A 22,971-nucleotide genomic window follows, 5' to 3' on the forward strand; every position below is an offset into this window, starting at 1 on the left:
AACCCTATAGTAAGTATATAGTTAATTAATATTACCCAGTACTTAAATATATAATTACACTGTAACAAAGACACCTTAAAATAAAGGGTTATGCTGCGTTCACACCAAACGCGAATAGAGCGTCAAAATCGCGTCTGCCGCATCTAATTGGACGCTTGAACATTTTGAATCCATTCGCACGAATTGGACGCGCGTATAAATTGAGCGTTTGAAGCTAAATAGACGCGAGTTCAAGGCGCTCCAGGAGAAATATGTCATAAAACACCACTCTGCCTCTTTTCATTTTCATTCAAATATATATTAAACATTAATAGCCACACTAATGTGGTCCAGGCAACTCTTACATTATCTTCACTGCATGTATATTTAAATATCTTTAAAAAATAAACTTATGAAACTTCTCTTTGCCCTCAGTCAAAACGATTTGGCAGACAACAAATTGTAGATTCATGAGACCAAAGATCGCATGTTAGATTCACACAAGACGAACCACTACAGGACATCAGAGCCAGCGGCAGACGTCAGAAGGACAAGCCGAGGAAAGGCTGCTCTCGCCGGGGTTAATGAGCGCTGAGCGCCCGGTGATCGCCTGGATCTCACAACTCCAAAAACAAAAGATTATTTTTTTTAAATAGGTGCTCTCTTTATAAATAAACCACAGTATTGAGCTTTAAACAACTACATTCTCACCTGAAAGAGTCTTAAAACTACATTTTGTGACACAATAGTAGTATTTTTAAATTATGCGGGGTTTCTCATCACGTCACGTCACCACGTGACAGCAGCAAGCAGGCTCCTGATTGGTTAACGCGGCACGAATTGACGCCAAAGTTCAAATTTTTCAACTCGGGCGTCAGACGCGAATTCGCTTCAAACGTGTGAATGCACAAAAAGCACCACTCGGGCTTAACGCGCGTATTGCGCAAGACGCTCAATTTGCGTAAAATTCACGTCATTCGTGCGAACTGGATTGCGTCCATCGCGCGAAAAGCATCTATCGCGCCGCAGGAACTCCAGACGCATGTCAACACGCCTTTCCTTTGACTTAACGTTGAATTCACTCGCTCCTGACGCTCTATTCGCGTTTGGTGTGAACGCAGCATTACACTTTATTTTAAGGTGTCATTGTTACAGTGTAGTTACATAATTAAGTACTGAGTAATACTAATTAACTACATGTGCTTATTATAGGGTTAAGGTTTGGTTTAGGGTTGACTGTTATTACTACAGTAACGATATGTACAGGGACGCTGAAAAATAAAGTGTGACCAAATAAAGAGCAACCTTTCTTTTTCACAAATCCCGATGTGTGCGTGGAAAATTGCGTACGCCCATTTCTACGGCCGTTTTGTGCGTGCGCAACGTTTATACATCAGGCCCCTGATCTATACAGAGCCCCGCACATGACACACAGACAATATATATGTATATCATGGCCACAAATTAAAAATTAATTCCCATGATTTACTAAATTGTGGCCGCGTTGAACTAATTCCTTCCCTCATTTTGATTTAAAGCAAGGGAACACATTTATACAACATGGCCATGATTTAGTAAATCAAGGGAATGAATTTATAAAACGTGCTGACATATTAGTAAGTCATGGGAATTGATTGTTAATTGGTGACCATGATTATCCATCTTTTTTTTTCGCGTCCGGGGCTCTCCATCTACACTCTAAAATGCCCTCAAATAGTGCCTTTAAACCTCAAGACGTCAACATATTTCGTTAATCGATGGAGAACAAGTTTATTCTATCTTTGGTAATTCGCACATGATGATTACGAGAATGTAGCCATTTTCCTTCACCAGACCCTCATAAGCATGAGACAGCCAATCACGAGCTTGTCTCTGCGCTCCTACGCCTGATTAAGATCTAATGTTTTCCTGCTCACGGGGACAGATTGAGTCCGTAGTTGACTCGCCCCTATAGAAGAACGGACGCACCTCACAAAACCGTAACCTCGTGGAATAGCAATCCCGTTAGTTAATTACTGAGCAATAAATACTCTATCTGTTATTAGCTCTCTAAAGAGACTTATTTGGGCTACATGTTGGCTTAAGCCATCGCTTGACTGCGCCGTTCAGCGTGAAGGTTAAAGCTGTAATGAAGCAGGATTCTCACAGTGGGGATATTAGGGGTCCTGCTGCCATCAGTAGGTGCAACAGCAAGCGTTTGGAAGTCGGAGGGAATGTGGTTGCGGTCTCTCTCTGGGTCAGTGTCCTACAAGGCAAAGAGATTGTCCTCCGTCTGTTCGGTCTTCCTGCGGCTGCCGCTAGATGCGCTGACGGGAGGTCTGGACTCTCCACCAGAGGCCGGCGGGGAAGCCTTGTCTGCAGCTTTGGCCCGCTCCGCTAAGAACTTGTCGAACTCTAAAGAGACAACAGGAGAACAATAGACACCTTTAAAAGGGGTTAGCTCACCCAAAAATGTAAATTCTGTCATTAATTACTCGCCCTCATGTCGACTTTCGTTCATCTTCAGAACACACATGAAGATATTTCTGATGAAATCTGAGACGCTTTGACGCTTTAGAAAGCGCTCAGATTTCATCAGAAAGATCTTCATTTGTGTTCCGAAGATGAACGAAAGTCTTACGAGTTTGGGACAACATGAGGGCAAGTAACACGTTTTCATTTTTAGGTTAACTAACCCTTTAAATGGAACTGATTATTATCATATTTCATCCATCAGAGAATACATGGAGCTCATACTCGAGGAGGAAAAACATCTCAGTTTTAATCAGACACCCAAACTGGGCCAAAATATGCCAACATTTAGTACAGTTGCTGATACTTCTACGACCAAAAATGTAAATCATGATTGATTGTAATGTAAATAAATGTTTCCGTGATGAACTTTTTTTCCATGGCTAAAGCGAGACGAGACGACACCAACGTCATTAAATAACTTTATCAACATGTAATATTGTAACTAAAATGTCGTTTAAAAAAAAAAAACTCAACCAAAGTCAAATCATGATTGATTGTAATGTAAATCAGCAAGACCTTTAATGCTGGATTCAGACTACACAATAATTACTATAGTCACTGTGTCAGATTATGCAGATTTTGACTCCTAAATTCTTGAAATGTTGTTGACAAGAAAAGTCAGATTACACATTGCTTCCCGACCAATCATCGCTTGCTGTCTTTAACGACGAACATCATCGAGAACTGGCGACTGACTTCCAGAATAGAGTTAATTTTGTTAATCTGTGGTGAAAAATGTTCCTTGATGACCTTTTGGTCCATGGCTAAGACGAGACGACACCAACGCCATTAAATGATAACTGACTATATCAACATTGACTATAATGTAGTTTAAGCAATAAAAACTCAACCAAAATCATTCTTTGTTTCAGTCTAATAAAAGATGATAAAACATTAGTGTGTTTTAAGCCGCTATGAGCTTTCATGCTTACGGGTGCCAAATTTATTCAAGAATTAGTTTCTCCAATCAGAGGTTTTCTATTAAAAGAACATGTTTTCTGTGTTTTATTTAATCTTCGCAATCTGGCAAAGACGCGCACATGCTCTCTCTAAACTGCAGAAGAAGCGTGGATGATCTGAAGACAAACGAGTAAGATGCAGTTTAGAGATCTCCACCAAACCTCCTGAGTGACGACCTGTAATAAATCCAAACATGGATATCTCGACTATATTTGCAGTTGAATGTTGCTTCAATAGAAAAACATTAATGCAATTTGAAATTATTGGATTACTAGGAATGTCACCGTTTTAAATTTTGAGAGAAGTCTGTAGTCGGCCTTTATGATAAACAACCTATAATAAATCAGGAAACTACAGTAGATTAGGCACACACACTAAAACATGCGTATTTGTGCTTATAGGTGAAAGTGCAATCATTTCAAAAACATCACATTTCTGTTGTTTATGAATCACCACAACAGCCTAAGTCAAACAGATCGTGCCAACATTGAGCTGATATTGTCATATATAGTCATAAAACAGTATTACAAACTACTTGCATAAAATGCATATAAATATTAATTGTCACTCAATATCTCAAAATGCATAGTTTTATGATCAAAGCGCTGCAGTATTTACTGAGGGACAAACACATATAATGCAGATACACAGATCAAACATTCCTCTAAAGCCTGATGGATCATATTTGATAATCACATTTTAACAAGATTTATAAAAAAAAATAAAACAGATAAACTGCCAGTCAAAAGTTTGGAATCATTAAGATTTTTAATGGTTTTTAAAGAAGTCTCTTATGTTCACCAAGGCTGCATTTATTAGATCAGAAATACAGCAAAAAACAGTAAAATTGTGAAATATTTTTACAATTTAAAATAACTGTTTTCTATTTGAATATATTGTAAAATGTAATTTATTCCTGTGATTTTCAGCATCATTACTCCAGCCTTCAGTGTCACATAATCCTTCACAAATCACTCATGAAACATTTCAGAAACATTTAAGATTATTATCAATGTTTTTTTTTCAGGAGTATTTAATGAACAGAAAGTTCAAAAGAGCAGCATTTATCTGAAATATACAGCTTTTACAACATTATAAATGTCTATAAAGACACTTGATCAACTTAATGCATCCTTGCTGAATAAATGTGTTATTTTTTTTAAGTTCTTTCCCCCCAAAAAATTAATTCTTACCAACCCAAAACTTTTGAACGGTAGTACAATGTTACAAAAGCTTTCTACTTCAGATAAACGCTGTTTGAACTTTCTGTTCATCAAAGAATCCTAAAAAAAAAATTTTTTAAATTGATAATAATCTTAAATGTTTCTTGAGCATCAAATCATCATATCTGAGTGATTTCTGAAGGATCATGTGACACTGAAGACTGGAGTAATGATGCTGAAAATCACAGGCATTTATTACATTTTACAATATATTCAAATAGAAAACAGTTATTTTACGTTTTAATAATATTTCACAATATTACAGCTTTTTTTTTTGTATTTCTAATGACAGCCTTGGTGAGCAGAAGAGACTTCTTTAATCCAAACTTTTGACTGGTAGTGTGTATGGAAACTCAAGTACAGCTAAGCTGCTTCAGTCCAGTAAGAGTTCATTATTAAATATTACTAACAATATAAACTTAGGTTTACTTTATAAAAAGGAAGACGTCTTCCAATGAAACTAAAAGGCTAAACAAGTATAAACTCAATGAAGGCATGCAGTAGATTGTGTACAACAGGTTTTTCTACAACTGGTCAATTTGAAACGGCATTTTATATATTTCCGTAATTGAACACCTCGGAGTGAAACACAATGCAAGGCTGTATTGTACCTTCACTCGTGACTCCGTCTTCTGCCTCTGCCTCCTCACCTTTCTGTTTAAGGAAGCAAAGAGAGCATTATTTACATGTCAGACCATTTACATACGCCACATTGTGCCACAAAGACAGAACAACCCACCATTCAGCAATAAAACCAGATTACAACATGACATTGTTATAAACAGAGGTACATACTGTATATATGTATGCATTTTCCATATTTATGACGATAGATCAGTGTTGGGGAGAAACTGACTGAAAGTAACGACGCAAACTAGTCTTTTTTAATATTTACAACAATGAGAAGTGTAACATGCCCAAACACATTCTCCTATAATGTCGGGGAAATCCATGTTATTTAATCAAATCGATTGGCTCGGTTGATTATTTATATTATAACACGACTCAAAATACAATCCATGTACCTTCTTCTTCTTCTTCTTCTTCTTCTTCTTCTTATCGTAACAGGAAGTTATCGCGTTCATTAGACAAACAGATACTACGACGATACTTTTTGGTGATTGCCGCCTCTTTTTTTGGGGAGGGTTATTACAGCTTAGACAACACATACTTAAATGTTTATCACTTTTAGCAGTGTTTTATGTAACTTTAAAGGGTTTCCTGTAAAATGACACCAGAATTGTGTATTTAGAGACCACTGTATGTGGGCATGGGAAGCTTTTCAATTTGGGAAGGCCAAATCCAGGCGGAAATCCCCAAAAATGGTCCCAGAGCTAAAGAGGTTAAAGTACATTTTAAGTCACTATGATTTAATAATCTTTTGTCATGCACTAAAGAAGAACACTACACGCACTATAACTTTAATAATATATTTAAAGTTAATACATTTTAAATGTGCTAAATTGTAACTTCACATTATACATGTAAATATGTACAATACTGTATTATGGCATACACGTTTCAATAGAAATGACACTTAAGTATATTATTTCTGTATTATTTTGTTCTCACTTAAGTATATTATTTCTGTATTATTTTGTTCTCACTTAAGTATATTAGTTCTGTATTATTTTGTTCTCACTTAAGTATATTATTTCTGTATTATTTTGTTCTCACTTAAGTATATTATTTCTGTATTATTTTGTTCTCACTTAAGTATATTAGTTCTGTATTATTTTGTTCTCACTTAAGTATATTATTTCTGTATTATTTTGTTCTCACTTAAGTATATTATTTCTGTATTATTTTGTTCTCACTTAAGTATATTATTTTGTTCTCACTTAAGTATATTAGTTCTGTATTATTTTGTTCTCACTTAAGTATATTATTTTGTTCTCACTTAAGTATATTATTTTGTTCTCACTTAAGTATATTAGTTCTGTATTATTTTGTTCTCACTTAAGTATATTATTTCTGTATTATTTTGTTCTCACTTAAGTATATTATTTCTGTATTATTTTGTTCTCACTTAAGTATATTATTTTGTTCTCACTTAAGTATATTAGTTCTGTATTATTTTGTTCTCACTTAAGTATATTATTTCCGTATTATTTTGTTCTCACTTAAGTATATTATTTTGTTCTCACTTAAGTATATTATTTCTGTATTATTTTGTTCTCACGTAAGTATATTAGTTCTGTATTATTTTATTCTCACGTAAGTATATTATTTTGTTCTCACTTAAGTATATTATTTCTGTATCTCCGCAATGTGTTTTCTCTACGTGAGAACGTGTGTGTGTGTGTGTGTGTGTGTGTGTGTGTGTGTGTGTGTGTGGTGTGAGAGTGCCATGGCTTGTCGGACATAGCAACAGTAACTAAAAGGGGCGGGTCTTTGCGACGAGTTTTCGTCAAAGTAACTCTCCCAACACTGTTCAATGGACACACATCACATGACTTCAACAAACTACACAATCATTTGAACATCAGTACAGACACAACACAATAAGCAACAGATGAAGGGAAGCATCCGGCATCAGTGAACTGCGACTCTTTATCTGCATCTCTGACTGACCTCTTCAACGGTCATCGCTTATCCCTAGTTAATGCTCATTAGTATCATGTGAACGGGTGGCATAAGGTGGACTGACAACATGATTGGTGGAAATGAATGATTAGTACCGAGGTGAGGAAAGAACAAATCCAAAAATAGAAGAAAGAAAAAAACGGACTTGGGATAAATGAAAAGCCAGTGAGATGACATGGTGTTACCATGGAAACAAAAACAGAGAGAATGAAATCAAGGTAAAGAAGTCTCACCACATCGGCACAGAGCCACTCCTCAATGTCATCCATGACAGAGGACTGCGATACGGGGATCTATGGAGCAAAGCCACGGGCAAACCAAAGACCCCGAAAGCCACGGAAAACAAAAACAAACAACATCCCAAACAAACAAAAACACAAACAATAAAATCACCAGAAGGTCTGAGAGGAAAATAACAACAACAGAAAAATGCAGTCAATGCCAAAGCGAGCCACGCGCCTCACACACACACACACACAAACACAGAGCTCGGAGCAGTTTCACATGCTGTGAGAGTGGAAAATGAAAGGACACTGAAGGAGAGATGCCGTGATGTGTCACGAATATAAGACGAGCCTTTTATCCACAGAAATATGGGATTATGATGAAGGAGATGCTCTTTTAACAGCCACATCAGAGCAGCGGCACAAGGGCTCCCCCTACAGGCTCTCCGCACATTACACACTTTATTGCACAGTCAAATATCACGGCCACATATTAGTTTGCTGTGGCATTTCTTAAGAAAAAAATGTACGGTTTTTATTGAAGAGCATTTAAAGCCGCCCTATTATGCTTTTTTAAATATTCCTAGTTTTGTTTTGAAGGTCTCTTAAATGCATCCAAGGTCAAAAAACACTTTCATTTCATATCTTTCATATTGAATCTTTCGATAAGGGATTCAGTCTCTCCCATCCTTTCTAAAAGCCCAGTCTGTTGTGATTGGGCCATCTGACCAATCAGAGCAGAGTAGACCAGTCTGTTGTGATTGGGCCATCTGACCAATCAGAGCAGAGTAGACCAGTCTGTTGTGATTGGGCCATCTGACCAATCAGAGCAGAGTAGACCAGTCTGTTGTGATTGGGCCATCTGACCAATCAGAGCAGAGTAGACCAGTCTGTTGTGATTGTTCTACTCTGCTCTGATTGGTCTGTTGCCAGGGCTCGACATTAAGCCGGTTCACGTGCTTGTCCTTCGAAATAAAAATCTGTCATTCACTTGTCTGAGTAAAAAATGTGCTTGTCTGGAATTTTTTTATTTGTAAATATAATTTCTTCTGAAGCAATATTCTCACCAGAGTTCAATAAGCTTTGACATATTTATATGCATATTTGTGATATTTTTACCTTTTATAAAGGGCATTTTTTTCCATAATCTTATTAAATATAGGCTATGCTTCAGCTTTCATTTTATTTTTTTTTACTTTGATCTAGGAATTAATTCAGAACAAGACACTATAGGGCTGTTACCAATCAAATTAAATAATTTACACAAAAAAAACGTACAACTGCATTAAATAATGTAATGAGATTGTTTAAAATATGTTTGAATATACGAATAAGAAATAAACTAAACCACTAGTAGGTGGCAGCAGGTGACCGTCTTAATGAGTGAGTCATTGAGTCGATTCATTTAAACGATTCATTCGAACGGATGATTCATTCAAGAATGAGGCAGTCGTTTACGAATCTTTGATTCAACCGATTCATTCAAAACGCTGAATCATTCAGTAACGCTCTGTTGCTGTGAGATGCGTTACGGTTCTGCTGTGATCTTTGTTTGGAATGATTTTTGCAGCTGAAATCGAACAAAAACAGTGAATATTGCATCTAAATGTAAGTGCCTTAATGTTAATTAATTGTTTATGGAACTGTCGTATGAAATCAGTGTCATTTTCAGTCGTGATGTTATTCAGGAAAACAGCACTCTTGCTCGTGTGATGTTGCTTAACTGTATCTTATGTTATAATATAAAAACTCCACAATTTGTCATTTTAACCGTGTATGTTAACTGAGTTTCTTTGTATGAGCGGCGCTCGAGAGGCTGCACGAGTGTCAACAGCGCAACCTTGTTACCGTCAGATCATTATACATTATATATATTATTATCCACTATCGATCACCAATTACACTGAATGAATGCAGAATTATTGTTGCATTTTGGTGATTCCCTAGTTATTTTTGTTATGGACGTTTTAATCAGCTTGTCCGGTCGGGAAGTTAAATTCTCTTTTACTCGCCCTTCTCAAAAAATCCACTTGTCCCGGACAAGGGTTAATGTCGAGGCCTGGTTGTGATTGGTCCGTTTACAGCACGTCCCATTATCATTTCTGAAATTAAGCTCTGGATCTTCCTCAGCACTTGATTCACAGTGAGTGATACAAACAGTAACAATGGCGTCGCGTTTGACCGAATCTATTCTAGCCTGAGTCCTCCTCCTTTGGAGGTGCATCAGAGTGGATTTGAAAACAGCGTCTTCACAACATGTCCACGACACAAACCAAACACTTCCAGTCTCAGATGCAACTACAGAGTTTGTCAAAGTAGACATTGTTTGTGAGCAGCCAATGACGGCCATAGACTGGCGTTCAATGCGTTACAAACCTTACAGCAGGAAGACTAGAATTACTGATGACTCAAAGTGATGATTCAGGCACAGTCGCTTCTTCTTTTTTTTTTTTGGAAGAAAATAAACTCCATTTATCTGCACTTTGATCTTTGAAACTTTGCAGAGCTTTTACTGTCAGCTGTACTACACACTACATGAACGACGATATCTGAAAAAGCATAATAGGGGCACTTTAAATACTACCAGTTCAAAGTTTGGACACAAATAATGATTTACTATACTATGAAATTAGTTTAGTGGACAAGTTTAACCCTCTGGTGCTCTTCGTTTAGGGGTTGCATTGGTCATCTTCCCCGTCATAAGTGACCGGACACCTAAAAATTAAACTTCCTCCACCCCAGTAAAACCAATGCAATTTATTTTTCTTCAATAATATATTTTTCTTTTTAATTTTGTATTTTGAGATGATTTGATGGTATTTTTTAACATTTATGCAATAATTATGGTCTATTTTTGCCATTGAAAATTATTCACTTTTTTTTTTTTTTAATTATTGCAGTATTTCAGGTTAAAATAGAGACTAGGCCTTCAAAATATATATTTTTTTGAAGGCAGATTAGTGCCCTCTTTTGGAATTATTTAAGAAATCATGCAACCATGGCTGTAACCACTAGAGGTCTCTATGGAGAATTCACTAGTTCTGTTTTGAACACATTTAATGATTTTTTTTTTTTATGGATTTGAATATATATTTAAAAAATCTGAAAGACTATTTATTATAAAGTTTTAGATATTTTTTGGTTTGTTAGAAATATAGATTTTTTTCTGTGAATTTGTGTTTTTGCAGATTTCCCATTAATTTCCTATTGTGTCATTTTTGACCGTAGAGCACAAGTGGGAGTATTTTTTTTACGACCTCTTAGCATGCTCGAATCATGCCCTATTGACAAATTTTTTTGTGTGTTTACATACCTAACGCTAGAAAAGTCACCAAGTTTCATATCATTCTGATGAAGCTGTGATTTTTAAAAATTCCAAATGTGGTTCATAGGTTCAGTTTTTCATAGGTGTGTGTGTGTGTGTGTGTGTGTGTGTGTGTGTGTGTGTGTGTGTGTGTGTGTGTGTGTGTGTGTGTGTGTGTGTGTGTGTGTGTGTGTGTGTGTGTGTGTGTGTGTGTGTGTGTGTGTGTGTGTGTGTGTGTGAGTGTGAGTGTGAGTGGATGTGTCAATATCACACTCTTGATGTTTTAGAGTGTCACCCCTTTACTGCTGTGTACTTTTTTCAGCATTGTGGCCGATTTGTAGATTGTAGACACAAATTCTGTGAATTTTTGTGTTTTTGCCGATTTCACATTCATTTCCTATGGTCGGTCATTTTTGACCGAAGACAATGAACGCTACTTTTTTTTAATGACCAATTAGCATGCTCGAATCATGACCCCAAATTTTCCGGTCACAAATGACCGAAGAGCACCAGAGGGTTAAATTGTGCCAATGCATGACTTTCTTTACAAAACTAAAATGTATGTGTATGAAAGAGAAGAAGCCAAAAGTAGCCATTATATATGTGAACTTCTTCAATAATGTTTAAAGTGAATCCCAGGATGTTCCTCATGAAGTTGGTCCAGAGAATAAAGTGTTTGCAAAAGTTTTTTTTGGTCACTACATAAGTCCATCCATTCGTGTATTTCAAAGTGTTGAGTCTAAACTAGTATTGTGACATGTGGAAACAGTGGGTGATACTGCATATAATATTACAATATTTGTTTGTTATTATTATTTTGGTTAAGGTAAAACTGTCAAATCTGTTAGAGCAGAACAGCTCAGACTGATGTGAATTAATGGGTGAGGTGGGTAGTTTTAATAGTAGTGATGATAAAAGAAAGGCTCTGACCGCACAGCTGTCCAGTTTAAGGACCTTCTATAAGCCGTTCACACTGACAGTGATTTTATATGAGTGGATATATAGTACTGTTCAAAAGTTTGGGGTCTGTAAGATTGTCTTTTCTTTAAGAAATTAATACTTTCCTTCAGCAAGGATGCGTAAAATTGATCAAAAGTGACAGGAAATATAATATAAATGTCTTTACTATTTCAAATAAATACTCGTTTGAGCTTTCTATTCATCAAAGAATACTGGAAAACATGTATCACTGTATTCATCATTGATAATAAGAAATGTTGAGCAGTAAAATGCTGAGAATTCAGCTTTGCATCACAGGAATAAATTACATCTTAAAATATATTACAATAGAAAACTGTAATTGTAATAATATGTCCCAATATTATTGTTTTTACTGTATCAAATAAATGCTGCCTTGGTGATTATAAGAGAATATTAAAATCTTACCAACCATAAACTTTTGCACACTAGTGTAGTTTTGGTGAAAGTATGTGTTCATACTGTCGGATACCCAATGGGCGTCGGAAGCAAAAAAAAATGTGGGTGGGTCCTCTCCCAGAATGCATTTTTACTGGAGTAGATGCCATTTACATTAAGGACAAATATACCGCCTTGTTTGCTAAATGTCTGGTTGGGCCAGACAAAATGACGGAAATCACTGAATCATTTAGAGCGGCAATAGTGTTGGGGTAAGACGCATGGCGGAAAGTCGACGCAAATCGACCCGAGTTCGAATCTGCCTTTTGCTGAACTCACTCTACTCCCTTTTCCCATCACATATCAGATCGGAAAGGCATTTATTGTCAATAAAAATGAAGAAAATATTCGAAAAGTGGAAATAAAGCGTCTAACATGTGTAATAATAAGTGTTTATCGGTTAGGGGTAGGTAAACAGACATTGAGGCTGAATTAGAGACGATAAAAGAGAGTGGGCCCAATATCATTGGTCGTAAAAAAAGTGGGTGGGTCTTGTCCCACATACAATAGTTCCGACGCCCATGGGATACCCTAACGTTATTAATGGGCTGCACAATTGGCCAATCTGATAACAAATGGCGTAATTGCCGCTGAAAACTAACATTCTTGAGGGGAAAGAGATCTCCTGATCTCCTCCACTCCTATTGGTAGCCGTCAGATTGTATTGCAGCTAATTTGCATAAAGTTAAACTTTGGTGCGTCACTGGATACGCCCGCAATGCATCGCCGACATTCTTGGTGAATAATCGGAATAATGATAATTTCATGTAAACGGTTTGCTTGTGTCATGACTACGTTCACATGTGCACCAGTAATGAGATTATTTCTAATAACCGGAGTAAGGTCTTAATCACAGTAAGATGTTTACATGACACGAGCAGAATTTCGTTATTCTGATTATTCGCTAATAAGTATGGTTAAACCACGCTCAGATAGACATGGTATGCATGTTACCAGCCATAGTTTTAATATACTCACACTAAATTCAAAATACATTTTTATGGACGTAATGAATATTATTCGCCCTCGTGATGAACATTGCAATGCTGGTTTTGAGCAGAGACTGCCCAGCGAGTTGTGTTGACAGAGTTTAGCGATTTGGAGATGTGAAAACTTCAGAATAATGTCACAAAGTTCATTCATGAAGAAGTGAACAACACACGGCATCTGTGTAGAACCGAGCGCATGCACACTTTGGTCAGAGCGAGATTAATGTGTTTGATCCATAGTTTAATGCGAATATGGTTACTACGATTATTAGCTGAATTACATTAGTTTGTTCGAAGTATACATGAGGTAAAGTTCACCTGCAATATTGCCAAAGTCCCACTATAATCGCAATATGAGGTTCGCATGTAGACGCACTCATTATTGCGAGTTATGCTGCCTTCACGTGCTAGCGGACATTTCATAACTCCAACTTCAGAAGTCTTGTTGCTTTCAAGTGCTTTGTTGTCTGAATGAACAGGAATCATGGAGGACGCCAAGTTTATTCTTGCTTATTTATTGGGAAAATCCTACTAAAATCACCTTCATATGTAGTGTCACATGCACGGACAACCATATAAACATTTATGATGCCGTCCAGATAGTCTGTTTACTGACGATTCTGTCATTTCGGTCAAATGAAGGCTATTTTCGCTGTGTATAAAACATAGCCTAGAAATCTAGACGCACCCTAGCGGCAGCAAATCAAATTTGCAGACAGGGATGTCTAGCAACTCTCCGTTGGCTTGCGAGCTGGAAAAATCAAACTCTGTTCAGGCCAATCATGTTGTGTATAGAGTCGGTGGGCGGGCTTAACATAATGACGGCAGCGGTTCTGCGTGTTACTTGTAAACAAAGAAGCTGGCGAACAGCAGTCTTTCGAAACGGCTTTGGCTGCGACTCTGGAAGACGAAGCTTTTCTTTGAGAAAAGAACAAATAACGGCACTGAAGTCATTCTTAAGAAAGGAAGATGTGTTCAGAGTTTTGCCGACCGGATACGACGAAAGTTTAATCTATCAACTAGCTCCGCTTCACCTTCTCCGTTGCTCTGGTTGGTTGTAGCGCTATCCTATTGCGTGCAGAGGGAATTTGAAAGACAACCGTTTATCCCGCCCCTCGGATTGAGCCCTGCCAATGGGGAGTTCCCAGACCCAACATCTTGATGTGGGTCAGGCTTGTCAGGCTATATAAAACACACAATACACTTCAAATGATTACTCGTATATGTAAATATGCACTACATTAGTGTTTCTCAACGGGGGCGGCCAGAGCACAACGGGGGGCGTTGGAAGCAAGATTTCTGAAAAGGGGGCGTTCACGAGTTTACAACAAAGATCCAGGCAAGACAAGATTAAACATGTAGGCTAATTACTTGCAAAATAATTGCCTACAACATTATCAAATCTGCCAGTTTAATGCGACATGTAAGCTATGTATCATTTATTTTGCAATGACTCAAGCCTCAATCCGGTGTAGAGCTTAGATCGGGCTCCAAAAATCAAGCCTGACCCTACCCAAGCCTGTGCACGTTGTGTCCGAGCCTGGCCCGGCCCGGCCCGACACATTAACTTTAATTATGAGCCCGAACCAGATTAAAACCCGACCATTTTTTAATACTTGGGCTCATAACAGAAGCGACGCGGTTGCGACGCGCATGCGGTGCGTTTTTCCAGGCGCGCCTAGGTCGCGGCGAGATGAAAACAACTTTTCAGAGTGCCGCAAGCCCACCGCAGGTCATGTAACAAAAACCAACCGATCAGCTGATCATAGCTGAACACTAGGGCAGATTTGTATTTCTCATCTCGCAAGCGCTTGGAGACAGCAACGCGGCCGCGATTTCCACGTGTTCCACGCAAACGCCCCTAATATAGTCCCAATATTTATAAACACTACTTATAGGTGTGCCAGTGATTCAGGATAAGACAAAAACACGGTTTGGGAAATGGATTCATGATGTACTCGATATTCATTATATACATTTTCTACATTTTAAATTGAAAAAAAAGTTATGGATTTAATAATAGCTAATAATAGTAAGAAAATAATGATGTGAAAAATATACATATTATTGGGGGGGGTAAGGGACCTGGGTAATGGATAGGGGCGCTGGCCCAAAAAAGGTTGAGAACCACTGCAGTACATTAATGACAAGACGATGTAGCTCTTGTGGGGAAAAAACTAATAAATCACACCTGACACAGCAGTAGTTCTCCCAGCCACCATGTTTAAAGTTTATGGCACGCCTATCTCGGAAATTTGGGTATCAAAATGATTTCCGAACTTCCCCGTGGTAAACACGACATCAGAGTATGTGCAATTTTTACCTGGCAAACTCATATTTACGATAATGCCGATAGCATAAGTCCTTACTCTGATTTTGGCAATAATAACATAATTGGTGCGCATGTAAACGTAGTGAATGAAAATGAATGACTTCTGGGGACAAATTTCAAACCAGGAGTGAACGTTTCTTGAAACTCCAGCCCTAAGATTGGAGTTCAACAGTAAACAAGACCCAGAACCTTCCATGAGCCGAGGGCCGTTTATGATCGTGTTAATTCATGTTAGAGTCCAGGGTCTAGCTAGTGTATGAAAATGAAATCTTCAACTTTTCTCCTGAAAAAAAGTTGCGTTGCATCCGAAATCACGTACTGAGTAGGTACAACAATTTGAATTTGAATTTACTTTGCGACTGTTAAAACAGTACGCTCAATATAATATGAATGAAATTACATCCGCCATGTTGAACCTACCAGTGGTCGCTTCACTGCCATTGACAAATCCTCTCCTGTGGCCTCATGGGATAGTAAAGTGTCCATCGAATGCACACATGGGCGGAGACTTTTCACCTGTTTTTCGAATAGGGTGAATTCAGGGTGATTGGGACACTTTTTCCAAGTCATCTCAATGGCAAAAAGTGTCCCAATCGCCCTAAATTCACGCCATTTGGACATACTACCGTTTTGGCATACTATATAATAGGAAGGTATTTGATTTTGGACGCAACGTATGTTTCCTACTTGTGATGGAAATGAGGTGATTCACAGTAAAAGGGACAGAGCAAATAGAAGAGCCCTGGAGTTATTAGAGATCAGAGATGTCGAGAAAAAAAAGATGCTCTTTCCATACAACGAAAAAAAACACCATAAAAGAGGTCTATTCAATACCTTCATGGTGTGTCTGTGGTTTTGTTGTACAGAAAGAGCTGCTTCCATGGGGAAAAAACAGAATAGAAGTTTGATGAGGGTGAGAAAATAAAGACCGATTTGTCATTTTTGGTTGATCTCTTAACACATGCAAGTCGGAGAGAGCTTTGAGAGAGCGGCTCTCCCTTTTACTGTGGTGTGTGTTTTAGTGGAGGTGGGAGGTGTAAGGGATGAGGCTGAGGTCAGGGCTGGGTGGACACGAGGGGACAGTGGTTCTGGTGAAATCCTCACCATTCCTTGGGTAATGAGCCAGCTGTCTATGGGCTCCAACTCAGCGTTAGGACCCTTTACATTCGGCTAAATCAACAACAGAAAACACCTTACACACATGAAGAAGAGCAAAGCACCCACCCCAAACAAGCACAGAGACATGTGGCCACCTCCATCTTCAGGGGAACTGAAGCGGGTGTCGTTTAAGGCAAGAGAAATGTCATTCTGAGTCAATGAACTAAGGTAGATGGAGTGGGAAAACAAACAAAAAGAGAGGAGAGGGGGGGAAAGAAGTGTAAACTTTGACCCATGGGCTGATCGCTTTGCATTGCACCTCTAATCCACGACCGTTATGTAACCGTGGTCGATTTCAACACAAAGCATGTCTGGAACCAGAGATTCAATCAGTCTATGATTTCTTAATATCACTCTTGAAGATTTCATAATAATTCTTTATATTAAGTTAATTCAAAAATAATAATAATGTATGAGCCTTGGCAATTATCACTAATAAATATGGGATCTTATTTTGTGCCCAGATCTATACTTGAAATAAGTGCAAATTATACAAGTAAAGACACAATTACACAAGTAAAATTCGTTGTGATTTTTTTGTTGTGATATTCGTCAGGGTGATCTGTTGTTATAGAGTGCAAATGCCAGGTTCTGTAAGAAAAAAACTACATTTTCTCCATAGGAAAATAATATTTCAATGATAACTTATAAACCTTTAAATACAGACCAACTGTGAGCTACGAGGCGGTTAATCGATGGTATTTGCTTCTGTTGAAGCTGCCAGCTCGCAACTACAATCGTTTTTAACAGCAGCATTCGTGGTGAAAAAACTACATTACCCATGAGGCTCTACCATAGGCTGTAAAAAAAATATGGACGTAGGATTCTGAAGAGCAGTTTTGAAGCGTAAAGTAGGGACGAGCTGGCCGTCGCCATCTTGGCAGCGCATTACTCCCGGATAACAGAAAATGGGCAAAGAGGCGGAGCCGAGGTGACGCGATGACTAACAGACAGCAGACAAACGGCAATCCACCTGTCACTCAAAGTGGCCACGCCCTTAATTATGCAGAACTTTAAGGCTTTATCTAATGTAAACGAATGAGTTATAAAAAAATTCACCCCCATCACAGTTGTCATGAAGGGCAAAATTAGCCGTATAGACCAAAAGCACAATTTGTACCAGGCTGTAAACATGTTTTATTCTGCTGTAAAGTTGGGCATTTTAACATGAGGCTCAATGAGATTCTGCTCTGTCTCTAGTGGCCAACCCATGAATTGCAGTTTAAGTCACTTCCGTATTGGCTTCAAGAGAAACTGCGGGAGGTTGTCGCTTGGGCGGCACAGAAATTCCACCAATCAGAGAGTCACTTCAAGCAAAACGCATAAAAATATCTCGTTAGCTCCGCCCACTCCCATGAAGCATCGCAAATAATATAATTGAGTCCATCTAGAATATTTAAATATATATGCATATTTGGCAATAAAACTTCATATTCATTTTTAATTTTTAATTTGATTATGCTGTTCGCAAAGCTTCATGGGATTTTAGTACCTTTATATTTTCATCCGGTTTTCAAATACTTATTTGCTTCACATAAAAGTTTATAGTGTTATGATTTACCTCGTAGCTGGTTGTCTTGGTTCATGGCTTAACACGTTTAAATTTAGACTTTTTTGAAATCTCTATGGAAGGAATTAATGGGAAAAATACTCCCAGAACAAACGCCGCTAAAAAAGGGACGGGCACTGATGCACTCTATAACACAAATGGGAAAAAAAGCCATTAAAAGAATGAAATTCTTGAAAGAATTAAGACGTACTGTACGCTGTAATCAGTATATATTAGAAAACTAAATATTTTAACAACTGCTTCACTGCTGATTAATATTTAAAAAAAACTTGGTCTACCAAAAAGTCCAAAAAAAGGAGATAATTTAGCCTTTTTATGGCAAGGTTTGTTCAATTTGTAAAATGACATATAGTGTGTCTTCCCAAAAACTTGAATGAATTAATAATTCATGGAGTTAAATATATTTTATTTTTTAACTTTACCGTTCTTTTTAAATAAATAATGATTAAGATGTGTAGTACACTTCATTATGTATTCAAGGTGAGAGGAAAATATGCAGAGCATCAAATCCCATTTTTATAGTCATTACATGTAAACTTTTCCTGAAAATGATTTAAAAGTACTTTTTTTTTTTTTTTACCATATCAAACTAACATGAATTCAAGAACTTCTAAGAACATGACGGAAGAGTGCCCTATCATGGGCACTCTTATTTGTGCGATTCAAGACAAGTGCGATTTCCCATCGTCTGAGGTTCACAGCACACTATAACAATAACAAGTGAGAACTGAGCGATCGGAGAGACCCATCAGCCATTAGCACCACAAAAAACCCAAACCCTTCATCACTGTGAAAGTACGGAGAAACATCATGCTGAAGGAAACTCACCCCAGTGGCATTTTGCTGCCTGATGTCTAAAGCAGACGCCAGGCTAACCAGAGCCTGAGGTTCTTCGTATGTAACACTGGAAAACAAGCAAAGATAATAGTTTAGACCTTGTGTAGCCCCAGCGCATTTGTATTTCCACAGATGTTACGGATTTATGGATGAACCGCTCGTTTTAAAATCTTTCCGGTCGACATTTGTTATAACATCCGCTACAAACATTACACAGCGATTGATTTTATTAGACAGGAATTAACAACATTAGATTCAAACAACATTTAAAAAAAACTGCCGAGGATAAAAGCACAAAAAAGCCAAAGGCTTATTTCCATTGTGGTCCTCAACCTTCCTTAACTTTCCTTAACTCCTTATCCCTTCACCAGCGAATCACTCTTTTAAATATACAGAGCTACCGCAAAAAATAAAGTTCAAACTGATTTCTAAAGGTGGCAGCGTGCTTGTTTCTCTGATATATAAGTTCTGTAGCCGTAGTAGTGTGGATCTGGACACTCACTTTTTGCGCTGGTCAGCCAGAGAGCTGGACCTGGTGTGGGCGAACATGTCGAAGTCATCCTGAGGGTTGTGAGCGGTCAGAGAGCTGAGAGTGCCGCTGACGCTCTCTGCGCCAACATCTACCGGGAGAAAATCATCTTAAAGGATTAGTTCACTTCAAAATGAAAATGTCACCTCCAAGATGTTCATGTCTTTCTTTCTTCAGTCGAAAAGAAATTACGTTTTTTGAGGAAAACATTCCAGGATTTTCCTCCAAATAATGGACTTCGATGGCAACCAACGGTTGAAGGTCCAAATCAATGCAGTTTCAAAGGAAGGGCTTCAGAGGCTCTGATCCCAGACGAGGAATAGGGTCTGATCTAGACAAACCATCGGCCATTTTCAAAACAAACAAAAACATTTATATACGTTTTAACCTAAATTGCTCATCTTGTGCTCTGCGACACACCAGGGATGACGTAATCACGGCGGAAAGGTCACGCTAGACCTAGGCGGAAGTACCGCCCCCGTTATTACAAAGCGCATATGCGAAGACTAACTGTGCGTTCACACCAAGCCTGCAGCGCTCCTCTCAGAAACTGAAGCCTCCGCTCCTCGATCGCCCCCCCGGTGGCCGGTCCCAGTATAGCTCATAAACCTCTCCATGTATTACAATTAACGCGTGTCAAACTAAACAATTAAATTCCACTTCAAATAACTGTTTCCTAAAGATGGTTTCTGTCATTTTAGGACGTTTTTATCACGATGATTTCATTTCAAGTGTTCGTTTTTTAAATAAGTTTAGTTTTAGTGAGATATTTGATAGTATAAAAACGGGGGGTGTGACGTCATGATTGACAGCTGAGATTGACGGCTTCTCTGAGTGAAGTTTTCACTGAGGCACCAACAGACTTTTTCGGGATTTTCAGGAGGAGATTGGAGCTTTAGCTTTAATTTCTACATTTTCATAACTGTTGATTTCACACAAACGTAATGAATTGTTCTGCATCTGTGAGAGTGTGGGCGGCCTTTTGATAATCTCGCCTCTACTTCCTGCTCTCTACTGCGCAACTCCGGTCCCAGGATAGCTACTGCGCAGACTCTGTCCCAAATCTGCGCAAGATGTCATTGCCGTGTGCGGGCCTCCGAAAGCTTCAACTCTCGTCAGCGGAAGTCAATGAAGAACTACGTGTGCGAATAAGCGTAATTTATTCGCGCGTAGTTGGACGCTTGAACATTTTGAGTTTACACGCTTCATTCGCGCGTGACATTCACTTCACAACAGATGCAAATTCGCGTCATGGGAGGGGCTTCTGTCAGGCGGCTCCAGTCTCGTTGCGAAATGGCTGACATGGATTGTTTTAAAATACGGCGAATAAGCTCAATTTTCCGGCTTTAGCTAGCTTGAATATATATATAGCTCAAATTGAGTAAAGAGCGCTTTTTACAACTTACCAGACTGTCCGACCTCCTCACTCACCTTCTTACAAGCAAGATCCTTTTTATTCCTGTTTCTATAAAGTATGAAGTATCGTACAGCTCCGGGTATCCACATATGATTTTGTCCTCATTGTTGTCACTACTAGAGCAAGCTCCTGATTGGTTAACGCGGTGCAAATATCTGCCAAAGTTCAGATTTTTCAACTCGCGCGAAGCACGCGTTACGCGCATCAAACACCCGAAACACTCAATTCGAACAATTTCATTTGCGCGAATCGTGCCGCATAACGTCTATTCACGTCTTTGCATTGACTTAACATGTATATCACTCGCGCTTAACGCTTATTCGTGCCTGGTGTGAACACATTAGTCTTCTCATGCTAGCTTGGGGCGGTACTTCTGCCTACGTCTAGCCTGACCTTTCTGACGTGATTACGCAATCCGTGGCGCGTTGCAGAGCAGCGCGAGATAAGCAATTTAGGATAAAAAGGTTTAGGTTTTTATTTTTTTAGAAAATGGCCGATGGTTTGTCTAGATCAGACCCTATTCCTCGTCTGGGATCAGAGCCTTTGAAGCCCTTCCTTTGAAACTGCATTGATTTGGACCTTCAACCGTTGGTTGGCATTGAAGTCCATTATGTGGAGGAAAATCCTAGAATGTTTTCCTCAAAAAACATAATTTCTTTTCGACTGAAGAAAGAAAGACATGAACATCTTGGATGAGATGGGGGTGAGTAAAATATCAGGAAATGTTCATTTTGAAGTGAACTAATCCTTTAAAGTCAGCTTTAAGTTGTATAGAGGAATAAAAGTTACATTTCTTTCACCATACAACAAAAAAACATGTTAAATTCTTTTCGTTGCACTTTATTTTACAGTATGTGCACTTACATGAACTTACAGTGTACTTACCTAACACTGTGTCTACACTGGACGTGACAAAGTGCCCATTGCAAAGCATTTGTCCTTCATGTCAGTACGTCATAAATCGGACGAGGCATTGGTTTACTGTCTGGGATTTGTCATGTCGTGTCAGTGTAGACAACATCACTGACTATACTGGGTTTTATTGTCTTTTATCGCATTGTGCCGTTCGCGTCCGGTGTAGACACGGTGTATATGGTGTAATATAAGAAAACTACATGGGTTAAGGTTAGGTTTTGGGGTAAGTTCAGGGTTAGTACCTATGGTTATTACACAGTTATTGCAATTACTATAGTAAGTACACAGTACAGGTGGAACAGCGCTATAAAATGAAGTGCTGCCATACTTTTATCAATGTTTTTTTTATTTTTATAATTAGTATTAATTTGTCATCTTAATTCAGATGTGCTTGAGATCCTCACCAAGTCCTGCCAGCTGTGTGGAGAGGGAGGCTGTGTTTGCAGCAGCAGGAGCAGCAGCAGCAGCAGCAGCAGGAGGAGGAGGCTGAAGGGTGGATGTGGGCGCATGAGTGGGCGTAGCACTGACCCGAGGACTGACCACTGCTGGAGAACCAGGACCCAGATCTATTAGATTGTCCTCCTCTGAAGCCTCATTCAGGACCTGTGCATTCACAACACACACACACACACACACACACACACACACACACACACACACACACACACACACACACACACACACACACACACACACACACACACCTAAGTTAACAATCAGCATTCACCTATTATATATATATATATATATATACACTAGCTTCATAAATGGATTTGCATCATAATGATAATTCAATTCGGCTCAATAAAAAAAGCAAATGAAAAAGCGATTCAATAGTTTTTGAATACCATTGTATTTTTATTTTTTATTTAAGTATTTCAATATTTTATTTCAGGGACACTGCATTATGTTCAATCAATTTAGATGAATATATATTATTATGAAAATATTACACTTATAATTAAATAACCTATTAAATTATAACAAATAATATAATATATAATCTATACCTTAAGCA

At 38.3% G+C, this 22,971-nt stretch overlaps 1 protein-coding gene across 3 annotated transcripts in view; it reads right to left on the minus strand.

Moving 5' to 3' along the window:
• Positions 1-1,651: 1,651 nt before the first annotated feature.
• tom1l2a (target of myb1 like 2 membrane trafficking protein a) overlaps positions 1,652-22,971 on the minus strand; it is a 64,300-nt gene continuing 42,980 nt past the window's right edge. Inside the window, exons 10-16 of one of the 3 annotated variants that reach the window (XM_079831264.1) lie at positions 22,358-22,556; positions 19,595-19,712; positions 19,084-19,159; positions 16,632-16,697; positions 7,496-7,555; positions 5,288-5,330; positions 1,652-2,373 (exon numbers count right to left, since the gene is read on the minus strand). In XM_079831264.1, the coding sequence (XP_079687390.1) occupies positions 2,225-2,373; positions 5,288-5,330; positions 7,496-7,555; positions 16,632-16,697; positions 19,084-19,159; positions 19,595-19,712; positions 22,358-22,556 (711 nt within the window). In that variant the 3' untranslated portion in view covers positions 1,652-2,224. The remainder of the gene's footprint in view (positions 2,374-5,287; positions 5,331-7,495; positions 7,556-16,631; positions 16,698-19,083; positions 19,160-19,594; positions 19,713-22,357; positions 22,557-22,971) is intronic. The other 2 variants (XM_079831265.1, XM_079831266.1) reach the window with 2 other exon arrangements.

This window comes from Gobio gobio (assembly GCF_949357685.1).
Source record: "Gobio gobio genome assembly, chromosome: 1".
Taxonomy (NCBI): domain Eukaryota; kingdom Metazoa; phylum Chordata; class Actinopteri; order Cypriniformes; family Gobionidae; genus Gobio; species Gobio gobio.